General features: G+C 54.3%; 1 protein-coding gene across 1 annotated transcript in view; it reads right to left on the minus strand.

Moving 5' to 3' along the window:
- Nucleotides 1-14,782, minus strand: part of CHST8 (carbohydrate sulfotransferase 8) — a 131,587-nt gene that overhangs the window by 61,555 nt on the left and 55,250 nt on the right. The window contains exon 2 of the mRNA XM_053608128.1: nt 13,349-13,564. Within this exon, the coding sequence (XP_053464103.1) occupies nt 13,349-13,478 (130 nt within the window). The 5' untranslated portion in view covers nt 13,479-13,564. The remainder of the gene's footprint in view (nt 1-13,348; nt 13,565-14,782) is intronic.

Here is a 14,782-nt window from a genome sequence, read left to right on the forward strand (position 1 = left end):
GAGGGGGTCCCTCACCCCCATCTCTGCTCAGGTGGTTCCAAGCCATGCTTTTGGCCCACCCCTCTCGTCCTCTGCCTAGTGGGAAGTCTTAGCATACTCTCAGACCCTAACATGCGGCCCAAAGTGGGTGGGCGCAGGACCCTAACTTACGGCCCCAAAGTGGGTGGTGGACAACACCCCACCCTGAGAATACCACTGAATCCTTTCAATTTCAGCATCAGAGGGAGGGGATACACAGGGGCAGAGGGGACACTGTGAGCCCATCAGACTAGCGACCTTTCAGTAAATATCTCTAAAATAGGAAGAGTGAAAGTGGAAAAGTTCCCCCAGCAGAAAGAAGCCATCCCCGCCTCACCTGGGGCCTTCCCTTCCTGCTGGCAGCCCCTACCATTCCGCAGAGAAGGGACGCGGTTTTGTGGGCCCTGTACACTGCACACGCTGGATGAGCAGACTCGATTTAAGCCCAGAAAATCCTTAATTACCGCCGCTACTTCTGGCTGGGTTCTGGGAAGGAACTAATTCAAGCAGTGATCGCTCGACCTGAAATATTATGAATGTAATTTCATTATGTGGTCTGTCTGGGTCACGGGCAAGGGGTTACAATAACTGGTTTTGCTGAGTGCCTGCTCGAGTGGCAATTCCTCCCTCACGTCTGTGGCTGACAGCTACAGACAACTCACCCGGTGGTGCTCGCATCACCTGTGCCCCTGCCTGCACCATGATGTGGCAGGTGAAAATGTCGGGGTACACTCAGAGCAGCCCCAGACTTCATCTGATATGCTGCACACACAAGCTGTGCACCTGAAGGCTGTGCGGTAATACTGAGGTGAGCACATGTTTGGACTCATCCAGGATCACGATGACAGTCACATGAACACACACATTTGCAGAGGTACCTGACCTTCTCCGCACACACACACAGGAACTAGACCATGTGTGCCACGCGCAGGACTGGAGCACGTCCCAACCCTCAGCAGGGCGGTGCACTGCAGGCCCCCTAGACTGGCCCTACAACGTTGCATGTCTCAGAGTGTGGTGCTCCCAGCCCTGAGTAGCTGTTGGGTCACCAATAAGACTCCAGATGTTTGTCTGGCTGTGTGACTTTGGGCAAGTGACTTTGTCTTTCTGTGCTGCAGTTTCCCTATCTGTAAAATAGAGACAGGTGTAGGCTGGGTGTGGTGGCTAATGCCTGTAATCCCAGCACTCTGGGATGCTTAGGCAGGTGGATCACCAGAGCAGAGGAGTTCAAGACCAGCCTGAGCAAGAGCGAGACCCCATCTCTCCTAAAAATAGAAAACCTAGCTGGGCATCATGGCAGGTGCTTATCGTCACAGCTACTTGGGAGACTGAGGCAGAAGGATTGCTTGAGCCCAAGAATTTGAGGTTGTTGTGAGCTATGATGCCACAGCTCTGTACCCAGGGCAACAGAGTAAGATTCTGTCTCAAAAAACAAAAAAACAGAGATAGGTGCAATGAGGCTCCAGTGCAAGAATATTTGCAAATTAAGTAAGTGCAGGGCCTAATACACCCCAGGCCTTCGGTGCTCACACCACACCCCCAGAGGCCGCCTCCTTGAATGTTGTTGGGACTCCCTGATCCCACTCACAGCCCTGGTGACGTCACTTCTGACACAGAAGCAGCAGGGAAGGGAGGCTCTGCAGAGCACTCCTCGCTCAGCTAGGCCTAACTGCTCTCCAGGGAGACCCCTGCAGGTGTGGGTGCCACAGCGTCCCAGGTGGGGAGGAAAGGAAGCCCGTATAGTGGTCCTTGCCACACCCATCACTGCGGCAGCAGAGGCAGAAATCCCTTTCCACTGCAACCCAAGCCCATCCCACAGGGCGCCCACAGCCCATTCCTCAGGCCCATCCCACAGGGCGCCCATAGCCCATTCCTCAGGTGCTCAATGGAGGGACCACTCTTGTGGGAGGTCTGTCCAGAAATGATTCTTCATTTATTACAGCAACAGAAGCTTGCTGGTGGGTGCAAATATTTGCATTCCAGTAACCATATGTAAATGAAGGCAGGCTTCAGTTATGTGCCCTCCCCAGGGCCCCCTTCCTGGCCCTGGCCTCATTCATATCTCTGCTGAGTTTGCCTTCTGAGCCTTCCAGGTCCCCTGCCCGACCTGAATGGTGAACAGAGGCCTGGCAGGGCTCTTGGCCCCTGAACTGAGCGGGAGCATGGTAGGACTCTGTGAGGCCACTGTTGGTCGGCAGACCTTTAGAGAAGCTGTGCTCAGGGCCCACCGGGGTCTGGCTTGACAGGAGCCCTGTAGGGCTAGAAAAAGTTAACAGAATCCCCTTCCCGTCAGGGAGACAGAGCAGCCACCTCCCTGTCCTCCTGGGGGGCACACACCTGACAGCAGGTGTGCAAACTCAGCTGGAGGGAGTTGGGGATATCGGACAGGCACTCTCCTTCCTGCCCATCCAACCACCATTCTGAATGACAGCTGCCTCTTAAAAATCAGGAGAAGCCACATAAATGCATGCTACAGATTCCCAGCTTTTGTGGGGGGGTGGGGGGGGGAAGAACAAAAAGGGAGGTCTCGCCACCTTGGGCCACATTCCTGCACAGAACTTTTGGCTGAAGCTGAGGTCAGTGGCCATTGCCACCAGGGCCCATCTGTCCACTTCCCCACACCCTGTCCCCCATGTCCTCTGATCCCTTTCTCTCTACTGCCCTGATCAGGTCCACTCCCTGTGACCACACAGGTCTTACTGACACCCCCTCATCTCTTTCTTGCCCCCATCTCCCTCCCCAGGATAGGCTCAGATGCTGAGAGCAAAGGCCAAGTGCACCCTCAAAGGGCTGTAGCCTTGGAGGAGGCGGGATGGGGGTCACAGAACTCCATCAGGGCCCAGGGAAGGCAGGGGCAACCTTCCCAGGCCTAAGCACATTCCTGACCAAAATATGGCAAAGGGTCCACAGACCATCCTGCTCCATCCAGCCCAAGGGGACAACCACTGGCCAGGGAAGTGCCTCCATCAGGCCTCAGGGCAAGAAGAGAGACAGGCCCTGCTGACATTCCCTCTGGGACCCTAGACCGTGACCATAAGCTGCTCCCTGGTCCCCTCCTCACCCTCCACATGAGCAGCCACTCTGCAGGGGCCTGGCAGCAGCTATCAGGGACCACCCAACCAATTTAAGTTCAGCCATTTTCTCCACATAAATAAATTTTAAAATGAGAGAATCTTCCACTGACTTCCACTACGATTTAAGTCAAAAACTGCAGAGCCACAAATCCTGGAAAATAAGCTTCCTAGTGAACACATCAGCAGGTGCAGAGCGCTGAGCTTTTGGCTTGAATATCTGCCTGGCAGCTCCTAACTTCCTGCAAATATTGTGAGAAGGAATAGCGGGACCTAAAGGCACAGCTGCTGTGGCAGCCTAAAGGGAAGAGGGGGTGTGCCCCCAGGGCAGGCGGTTTGCCCCATGCTGGGCCCTTCTGGCCCCAGGGCACAAGGGTCTCAACCCACACCCACGCCACCCACAGTGGGCTCATCCCTCCCACCTTGGGACATGCACCTGCCCCCAGATCCAGTCTTCCAGTGTTTCTGTTGTCAGAACAATCACCATGACCTTTCTAGGGGTTTAAGAACAGCCCAGTGACCCTGGAGAAGGGCGACAATAATAGCAACAGCCTGTCCTCGGAGCCTGTGCTGGCTCAGCAACAGTTCCCCACTTTTCACAGTAGCAATAGGGAGGGGCTCTAGGAGGGTGGAAGGGCAGCACGTGTTAGCACCCCACAGCCCTTCCCCACCCTGGCAGTGGGTGCCCTGTTTCAACTCACTGTGTGTCCCAAGGCCACCCCCCCATCCCTGGCCCTGAGACCTCCGGCCAAGTGAGCCTGAGGGAGGGGAGGGAGCCAGGTAGAAGGGGCCACCCCCTCAGGCTTCCTCTGAGCCTTGTACCCCGTAGGGACCAGAGTCTCGCCTGCCCTCAAGCTCTCTCCGGCAGGTCACCTGGGCTGAGTGGGCTGCTTGGCTCTGATGTCAGGTGACCAAAGAGGCCTGGTCAGGGCATGGGGACTGGTGGGGGAGGGGGGGCTGTGGGGCACAGACGGAAGGAAAAAGAGCTCAGCCCATGAGTCCCTTCCCAACCCCAGTCTGGAGTCGAGTTCCAGACCAGATGTCATCTGGGGACATCATCACCCACAGAGTGACCTCGGCCTCCTCCTCCCCACCGTCTCTCCAGTACACTCTGGGCCGGGCAGAGTGGGAAAAGGGTCGCCCCACACCTGAGACCCGCTCTGGGACTTCTGAGCTGTGACTCATGTCGCAGGCGAACAGCCTGATTCATCCCCCTGGGGGGACCCCAGGGAACAACTGGCTGCTGTGGAGACAGAACCCGAAACCAGGGTTACCCAAGGACAGGGTAAGCCTCGGAAGCAGCACCCCCGCTGGACCCCACCCAGGCCCACACACAATGGGAGACCTGGTTTTCCAGCTGGCTGTAATTTCAGAAGGACTCTTTGTTGTGGGCTTTATTTACCCAAAAAGCCGTGGGGGAGGGGGGGGCACCTGGGGCCTGGGTTCAGGGCATTGTCTTTTACCAAAATCTGCTTAGTGTTGGCACAATGCCCTTTGAAGAAATGGTAGAAAACCACCAGGAAATAAAGGAAATATGGACTGTGACATTACCTAGTAGCAACAGGAGAGGACAGAGGGGGCTGAGTTCAGACAGATCTGAGTTCGAGTCCGGGCTCGGCCACTCGGGCTGCAGGACTCTGGGCCCTGGATTTAACCTGTTGGATTCTAAGCTAAGGATGAAGATCCCTGCACAGAGGGCCCAGGAACACAGGAGAGTGCCCCGGGCATGCCAGGCACCCAATAAACAAACCGTGACTATGTTTCCTGCTGGAGGAAGCTTAATTACATTGTCTCATTTTACAAACTGCCACCACACAGGTGCATGGGGCTCTGTGGTTTCCAAAGCCGTTTTCGCCCATTACTTCATTAGACCCACACCACGATCCTGTCTTCTATTTTTAGCGTTTTACTGTAGTTCTTTTAAAATGTCTCACTCTTATTGGACACGATGGTCCCAATTTCCTGTTCTGTTCTCCTTTTTAATTTCCCCACCCCTAGGAACCTTTAGCATAACAATTCTGGGACCATTTTCTATTAATATCAATTTTCAGATTACAGCAATATGATGTCTGTTTCCTAATTGAATTAGGTGATTCCTGTTATTAGTTCCTACATGCTCATTATTTTTCGTTTAGCATATTTTAAGGCACCAGAGGAAAGTGAGGCTCAGGCTAGCAGCCCCCAGGGCGTCTCCTGCGGGAAGGAGGGAATATTTGCTCCACCTGCAGGAGGGTGGAGGAACCCATGGAGTAGGGGAAATATATAAGACTAGGGGTCGGGCATGGGCAGGGACAGTCACAGGGAATGGCTCAGGCTCAGGTGACAGAGGGCAGGGTAGATAATCTCCCACTGCAGAGATGGGGCCCACAGCCGGCACCCTAAGTCTGGGCCTCCCGGGGAGTGCAACAGTGAGGTTTCTCTGTGGCCCCCTCTCCAAACAGCAGAGCCCAGCAATGGCTCCAAAGCTGTCACTGCCAGGACCCAAACCCCCTGGTCTCAGTGTATCCAGACTTGAAGGCTGCATGTTCTGACCCTGCCTCTTTCTGGCATTTGTTGGATTATCACCTTGTGGAGGCTCCATATCCACCCCTCCATCCATACTTGCCCTGGTACAACTCCAGGGGGCGCCTTTCACAATGCAGCCTAAGTAAATGATACCTCAGAATCAGTGAAGAATGCAGCATGGGTGGGACCCTGCCTGGTGTAAAGCATCAGCTGGGGCTTGGCTCTCTGTGTCCCTGGGCTCTGGCCACCCCCTTGTTCCCTACCCATCTCCAAGTGAGCCCACCAGATTCCTCCTTCCCTCTGCTGGCACAGTGATGGTTGGCCTGGCCCAGAAAGAACCCCCACAAAGATATTCTGGAATCTACCAGAAAAAGGAGGGCAGGAATCCCAGGGCCATGCTTGGGAGGAGCGCTTTTATAAGCATCCCACCTACGGCTGTGACCTCAAGAGACTGGCGCAGCAGGTGACAAGGAGGGGACACTCCAGAAGAACTGAAAACCCAGTGGGCGGCTTTCCCAGGTGACACTGTCTCTGCTGTGGCCCAAGAAAGGTGAGCACGGGAGGCGGCTCTTGTCAGCGTTTGCTGAGAAGTTTGAAGACGCTGCAGGTGTGTTTAGAAACATCGGTTCGTAGAGTCCCAGCCCTGCTGATTCTGAGATGATATATTACCAGCTACTTAACAGGATGGATCACTGCAATTACATGTCACTTCTGATATTCACAGTCACAACAAGGATGTGTCAGCCTCGCAAGGTTTGTGGGAAATATATATGATGTTCTGCAATGCCATTAGAAAATGGTTTTGGGAAACAGACTCGAGAGGATTCCAATAAAACCCACCTGCCTGGGGAAGGGCGGGAGGCTCCATGGAAGCTGGAGGGGCTGGCTGCCCGACCAGGAAGGAGGACAGGACTTGCCTTCCCACCTGATGCCAAGCTGCCCAGGGAAGGTTGATGGGGCGGCTACTCCATCTCACTTACTCTGTCACCCCACTTGGTTGAATTGTTGAGAGCCTCTTAGCAGTTATCCCCGTGGCTCTGGCGCAGCCAGGGCTTTTGTCCTGGTGGTGTGGTCTCAGAGCTTCAGAGAGACACCCCTGGTCAAAGATAGTCACTGTAGGGGCCAGACACAACTGTCACTGCCGGGTAGCCCTCAGCACCGGCACAGGCAGGGCTGTGTGTCCTGGGTGGACTGTGTGGGACCCAGCGTGAGGGCCAAGCCGCCTTCAGTCCACACAGCCCTGCCTCTAGGGAAGCAACCTAGAGCCCTGGAGTCCGTGAGACCCACGGGTGTTGGAAAACTGGCTCTGTTGACTTCTAGCTGTAAGACATTGTGCGTGACCGCAGATCCAACAGAGTGTCACCAGGCCCACCACACTGCTGCCCCTGGAAGGCTGCACCTCTTATGCACTAGAGAGGATGAACACTGGCTCACAGCACCCCTCCTCCAGATGCCCTCCTGTGTCTTCCAGCTCTCACCTGCCGAGCCAGGACTCACAGCCTGCCCTGTCTCTGAGTATCCATCCCCTGGGTAAGTTCTCCCAGGGCCCCCTGAGGCAAGGCCAATTCCCCTCCTCTACTCTCTCCAGACTGGAGACCTCCAGGAAAGGGCCTGGGAACCCCCTTGCTGAACCCCCACACTGTGAGCCCCTCCTGAGAGCACAGCCTGAGCTTTTTCTCCCTGTCTCGCCCTCCTCTGCATCTCTCCCCCACCCCAGCACTGCTCACTTGGTGGCTGGGCTCACAGTGGTCTTGCTCAGATGTCACACACATGTCTCTCCCCCTGCAGCAAGCCCAGAGACCCAGGCATAGAGGCCTCCTCACAGGACAAGGTGAGCAGCTTTGGGCAGAACCCTGATTTTCAGCCCTGTGGTGGAGGAGTCACAGGGCAACTGCACGCATCCTGCCAAGCATCTCCAATGCCGTAGCCCAAACAACAACACACAGTCTCCTGCCCCCTCCCCAGGGCCTGTCCCCATCTGGCAAATCTGGCTTGGAGCAGGGCACCCCTGACTGCCCTCTGCCAGAGCCAGAAACCCCAGGGTCCTACCCTACTCAGCCTCCCACCCCCAAGGTCACCAACTCTGCACCTGATGCCCTTGGTGGCCCTGAAACCATCCCTCACCCAGCCCTATCTGCCCCAGGCCTGCATCTCTCCTGGCTTCACTCGACACCCTCCCAGCGGCTCTCCTGGCTTTCATCCTTTCTCTCCGTCTGCTCCTTGCCCATAGTCACATGACATGCAGCCACCAGAATAGACTTTCTGATACAGCACCCCCCACCCTAAAACCCCAAGTCCTCTGCCATGTTCCAAGGGTCTGCTGGGCCTGGCTGTGTCTGCAGCCCTAAACCACTTGGAGTTGTCTGTGTGCCATGTTCTGTCATGCCTCCAAACCTCTATCCGCACTGTTCTCTCTGCCCAGGCTCTGCTCCGGGTAACAGCAGGTGCCACAGTGCTGGGGACACAGTCTGGTGCAGTGGTCAACAGGAAGCTGCCTCAGGACACACAATCTGAGGGAGCTTCAGAGCTGGGCTGTGTCACTGGGCACAGTTAGGTCTTAACCACTCTTATCTCAGTAGTCTCATCTGTCAAATGGTGTACAAGGAATTAACACAGGGGGTTTTCAGTTACTAAATGAATGTTAAATACATGGATGGTGGCTGGGTTTGATGGCTCACACCTGTAATCTCAGCACTCTGGGAGCCTGAGGCAGGTGGATCCCCTGAACTCAGGAGTTGGAGACCAGCCTGACCAAGAGTGAGATGCCATCTCTATTAAAAATATAAAAAAAATAAGCTGGGCATCCTAGCAGGTGCCCATAGTCACAGCTGCTCAGGAGGCTGAGGCATGAGAATCTCTTGAGCTCAGGAGTTTGAGGTTGCTGTGAGCTATGATGACAGGGCACTCTACCCAGGGTGACAGAGTGAAACTGTCTCAAAAAAAAAAAAAAAGTAAAAAACAAAAGCAGTATCCCTATGTGGAAGGAGCTGGAACATATTCTTCTTAGCAAAGTATCTCAAGAATGGAAGAAAAAATATCCAATGTACTCAGCTCTACTATGAAACCAATATATAAGCACCCACACTTCCATATGAAAGCTATAACCCAACCACAGCCCAAGATGAAGGCGAAAGAGGAGGGGGAGGATGAGTGAAAGGAGGGAATCGGTGGGACCACACCCATGGTGCATTTTTACAAGGATACATGTCAAATCTACGAAGTGTAGAGTATAAATGTCTTAATACAATAATTAAGAAACTGCAGTGAAGGCTATGTTAACCAGTTTGATGAAAGTATTTCAAATTGTATGTAAAACCAGCACATTGTACCCCATAAATGCATTAATGTACACAGCTATGATTTAATTTAAAAAAAGTGCTCTTTATAGTGTACCAGCGCAGAATCTGTATCATGGTCATATTTTTTTTTAATCTATCAGTGAATAAACCAATCAATCCACCATGCACTTTAGCTTCATGGGTCACTGACAATGGCTCTTCTTGCCCCATTAAAATAAAATCCATTCCACTTAAAAGAATGACGAAGGAACGATAAAAATCAGAACATTGCCCTGGTGTAACCCCCAGTGAACAGATGATCGGTGACTAAGTGACATCTCAAGCAAGCCGGGCAGACGGGAGCCTGCCAGACCTGAGCCCCTTGATGGAGGCACACAGAACCAATGAATCATGCCAAGAGCCCCTCCCCAAAACAACAAAAAACCCCAAACCTATGTCTGATCAAGCTTCAAGATTGACCCAATTTATTAGGACTACAAAGAACAGAGGAAAAAATTAAACCACCCCAAACAGCCCCAATCAGCAAAATCCCAACGGTGGGAAATTCTATAGGACCCATGACCTGGTTTCCTCAAATAAATAGCAAGAGAAAATAAAGACATAGGGAAACGTACAGATTAAAAGAAACTCAAAATACTTAGCGACCAACCACGATGTGCAGGATGAAACAAACTGGAGATAAAGGTATTTTTATTAGTGAGACAACTTGTAAACTCAATGGGGAGTGGACTTGTGATGATATAAAGGAGTGGGTTTAGAGGTCATGTTAAAAAAGGAGTTCTTGGCCGGGCCTGGTGGCTATGGGAGGCCAAGATGGGAGGATCCTGTGAGCTCAGGAGTTTGAGATCAGCCTGAGCAAGACAAGACCCCCATCTCTAATAAAAATAGAAAAAAATTAGCTGGTATTGTGTTGGGCACCTGCTGTCCCAGCTACATGGGAGACTTGGGCAAGAGGATTGCTTGAGCCCAAGAGTTTGAGTTTGCTGTGAGCTAGGCTGACACCAGGGTGACACTCTGTTTCAAAAAAAAAGAATTAAAAAGAGTTCTTAACTTCTAAACTGAGAAATGTATTGGAATGTGGACAAACTGATAGGATGTCAAGTATAAGCTTCAAAATCAGAGAGAAGGTGGATATTGTTGATGTGGACTGGGCCACTTTGCCCATGCTGGGGAGTGTCAGGTGACAGGTACACAGGGTTCATGGCACTATCCTAATCTACTTCTCTGTGTATTCCAATCTCTCCATGATAAAAGTTAATAACAAAAGGCAGCTCAGGCCTAGCGCAAGTGGCTTAGGCCTTTAATCCTAGCACTCGGGGAGGCGGAGGCAGGTGGATACCTTGAGCTCAGGAGTTTGAGACCAGCCTGAACAAGAGCAAGATCCCATCTCTACTAAAAATGGAAAAACTAACTGGGCATTGTGGCAGGCACCTGTAGTCCCAGCTACTCAGGAGGCTGAAGTAGGAGGATTAATTGGACCCAGGACTTTGAGGTTGCTGTGAGAGCAAGGCTGACTCTAGCCCGGGTAACAGAGAAAGCCTCTGCGGGAAGGGAAGGGAAGGAGAAGGGGGAAGGAGGAAAGGGAAGAGAAAGGCAGCTCACAAGATTGAGTTTGCCCAACAGAATGTGAGTTGGGGTTTGTTATTCCTGCTTTGGGCCTGGTCTCCAAGTCCTCCTCTTGGAGAAGGGGTGAGTCTTATCACCTGAGCCATGGATTGAGTTTCCTGAAGGTAGACACGCTGGCCTCAGGGCCTGGCAATATTGAAAACTGGAAAATAATTGTAACTGGATAGGTGAACTCTTGGATATGCAAGAAAATCTAATCTTGGAATGCAGGTCGCTCTTTCTGTATCAAAATATCTGGGTTGAAATAGAGCAAGTTTTAATATGATTTGATTTACAAAACTTAGCAACCCCATAGGATTCCATCCAATGCCCGAGGCAGGTGAAGTTGCCGGGCAGGCCCAGGAGAAGTTAACACCTGGCAGCTGCCAGACCTGGAGAGGCCACAGGCAGCTGAGAACTCTGCTGCTTTCTCAGGCCTTTTCCTGAATCCTCACAGCTCCCCTTCCCCTCCCATCTTTGTTGTGCAACAAACTGCAGATCCCAGAGAACTCTGTCCCCAGGAAAAGTTTGTGCCTCAATGTGAAATTTCCTCTGACCCTCTCCGACTGCAGGGCAGCCTCCAGAGCCTGCAACTCCCATAGACAGAAATGCACAGAAAGACTTGTCAGGGGCCCCAGGGGCCACCCAGCCGTGCAACTGGACACATACACTTTGTGAGCACTGGTTTCCAACAGATAAATGTAATCAAGGTTTATATGCCCAGAGAAGCCAACAGGATGGGATTGTTTCACTTGAAAGATCAGAAGAAAATTGTAACTAATGTTGTGGAAAATTACTTTGATATTGCTTTCTTGGTACAGAATCACAATTAGGCCGCTGTGAGAAGTACAGGGAAGGAATAAATGAATAGTAACAAATCAACACAAACAGCCTGTGTCAGGAGCGCTTTGAAGGGAAAGTAACGTAAGTATTACTTAAAGTTTTATGACTGTGTTTGGTGTGATGTACGGACAACGTCAAGGGTGTCCGCCACCCGGCGCACATGACCTCACGGAGTCTCCTCACCTGGGTCTGCTGCTGCGGGGGGACGCTCGCCTCAGCTCATGACATCAGAGGCCCCCTGCTAGCCTGAGGCTCCGAGCACCCCACTCTACCCCAGAGACCCCAGTCGCATGGCAGGCAGGAGTCATGGCCACCAAACCAAAAAATGCCACCAGGAATGTCCAGCCTGGCCCAGGAATGTGTCCAGATGGGCCCAGACCCCTGTCCCAAGTGAACATCTCAGATACACTCACACCTCCTCTCCTAGGCCCTTCCCAAAGAACACAGACTCTAGACACCCGGGCCACCTGCTTACAGATGTGTCCCCAACCACTTACACACCAAGATATTCACCGAGGACATACACAACACTTATCCCGAGCAGCGTCTGAACGCCCTTCTTCCAGAGTACATTTCTGTATGTAACATACAACCTTGGGGACCAGCTCTCAGCCTGCCCTGACAGCACTGTCCCATGAGGCCCCGTTCTGCTGACGCAGAGTCACTGGCCATTTCAGGGCTCTTGCGAGGCTGCAAAGTCCCCACAGAGAAGCTAGGCCAGTCATGTGCTTCTTCAGAAGTCTAGGAACAGCCATGCTCACTTTTGATAGCCACCACCTGTGGGGACCGGCCCAGGAGTGAGTCAGCACCGATGATTTGCCCACTGTCTCTTGGGGGCCCACTGCCTCAGCCACCTCCTCTGATGCTCTGTGATGAAACATCCGCTCGTAGGCCTCTCCACACAGGGCCCCTGGTGGCCGCTGCCAGCCCAGCGCCCCAGCTCTGTTTCACCTGCCTTCCCTCCTGGTGCCCATGGGCCCTCACTTTGCACTCAAGGCCACACATCATGGGTGCCTGGCCCCTGTCTGCAGAAGCAAAACAATGGCAGGGTGGTTTGCAGAGAAAGAGTGTGAGCCACTGAGAGCTGCGAGTGCAGCCTCACGGAGGAGGCTGCAGCCGTAGGACTGAGGGCAGGTCCCTGGGCTCTATGTGCTCTGGGCTGCAGGCAGGCAGGGCTCAGGATGCCTCGGCCTAACCTCAGGCCTCCACTGCTCTCCCGCCATCTCTGGTTCACAGACAGAGTGAGCGCATGCTGGGTGTGGAGAGTGTGTGAGCACGGGGTTGGGGGAGTCTTCATGGACTTGCCCCAATAGGGGCCACTGTGGAGACCCCTGCTTCCTCTTGCTCCAAAGCAGAGCACTCCTTGGACTTGGCCCTGCCCTGGTCACCTCCAGCCCTGCTGTGTCCCTGGCGACGGGAGCTGTGACCCAGTAGCGGAGACCTTGCTGAGCTCCCCTCTGCATGGTCCATCTGCCCTGAGGCACGAGACCCACCCTTCCTGCTCTCTCCCCTCACCCCCATCCCACCTGTCCCCAGCAGACCCCCGAGACCCAGGGAGCCCTCCAGCACATTGTCAGGCACAGGTGGCATATCAAGCAGCAGGTGGGGACAAATGGGGGGCACTGTCTGTCAAAGCCAGGAGGAACCCCGACCCCCTTTGTCCAGGCCAGAGGGGCGAGATTCAAGGGGTTTTCTGGGCTGGGTAGGGAACTGAGCCTCACTCGGGAGGCCTGGGCTCAGGGAGAAGTCCACAGTCTGATGTCGCAGACGACGCAGAAGACACCTGAGCGGGGGCAGAGCCCTGTTTATATCTGAGTTTCAATAAAGGCCTAAACAGGCTGAATAGATAGGCAGCCCCCTCCCCCACACTGTGGTCTCTAAGAGCAGGTCTGACGTCAGACATGGCCTTCCCACGTGGGAACCAACGACCCCCACAGGCCGGGCACAGACTCAGGGCACATCGCCCCTGGCCCGGCACACCAGGGCCTCAGGTGGGGGCGGGCTCACCTGGCGCCTGCGGGGGGGCGAGCTCCGTGGGGTCCTGCAGGCTGATGAAGAGGAGGAGGCCCGCAGCCCCGAACAGCAGGACGGATGAGAACATGCAGGCCAGCCGCATGGTCCCGGGTCGCGGGGTCATCCGGGGCTTGCTCCGGGCTCACCTCGCAGGTGGGGGAGGCATGTTCCTCCCTCATTGTCCACACCAGACGTCCATCAGGCTGAGATCTATGGGGCAGAGGAGCAGAGCGTCATCGCCGAGTCGCAGGCCATCTGGCGGGGGGAGCCCCATCGCTGCGGTGGCCCTGGAGCCCTGCGCCCTCTGCAAGTGACTTGGGTGTGTCCCTTCCACCCTTTCAAGCCCAGGGAGGCTGCGGCCAGGACACCAGCTTCCTGCCAGTGTCTCCTACCTCTACATCCCACGAAAAGCCATGACATGACGCTTTCTGGTCCTGCCTGGGGGAGTCCAGGGGGTTCCCAAGACCTATAGTGCTGAAGTAGCAGCCACCCCATGCAGTGTCCAGCCTCTCTGAGCCACCGAGGGAGCACATGTGGGGGGGTCTAGGTGCAGGCGGGAAGCTAGGTCCTTGTCCCTGACAAGTGGCTCAGTGAACAGAGAAGCTCTGAGTCTCCTCAGAGACTTTGAGGAGCCACCCAGCCTAGAGGACATTCATGCCTAGACTAACTCCGCAACGCCAGCCAGGATAGTCCTCACTAACACACATGGATGGGCCGGCAGGATTCAGGCCCCACTGGACAATCACACCGGTGGGACCTGGAGCTCTGGCCATGTAGGCCACAGTTGTTCTTGCCCTCCCTCAAGGCCCTAGGGCTAGCGTCCCTTGTGGTGCTGCTCGTGGACAGTCGGCTCCAGCTGCTGCGGACCCAGTGTGCCCACATGAGCTGTTCCCTCACCCTGTGTCCTCCTAAAACCAGGGAAGAATTCCTAACACCCCAGGTACCAGCCAGTGAGCCCAACTGGGCCAGGCTGTGGATCACAATGGGAGCACCCCAAGACTTCTGCCTGAAGGCAGGATAAGTTCTAGCAGTGTGCTATGAGTGGGGTGCAGACAGGGTGCACAGGAGTCAGGCCACAGCAGGTGTCCCAGGGACCTCCCCTTTGAAGCAGGGTCACTCTGTTCCTTCCTTTCGCTCACTGCCTACTGGCCCAGGTCCCGGGAACCACCCTCTTTCCACTCAAGGAATCCTGGGGGAAGTTCCCAGCTCCCATGTGGGCAGCTCCCAGCGGCCTATGAGACCACAGCTGCATGGCCGGTCAGGCCCCAGACTGGCTGCACTGCCTGGCACAAGGACATTTCCTTGCTGGGGTGCAGGTCCTCTGTCAGGGCACCCAGCCCTGGCACTAGGAGAAGAAGCCCCACTACTGTCTCCACATCCAGCCCCTGGAGCTCAAGGCGCCCTCCCCTCCCCTGCCCAGAAAAAAAT

Source organism: Nycticebus coucang, chromosome 10, assembly GCF_027406575.1.
Source record: "Nycticebus coucang isolate mNycCou1 chromosome 10, mNycCou1.pri, whole genome shotgun sequence".
NCBI classification, from domain to species: Eukaryota; Metazoa; Chordata; class Mammalia; order Primates; family Lorisidae; genus Nycticebus; species Nycticebus coucang.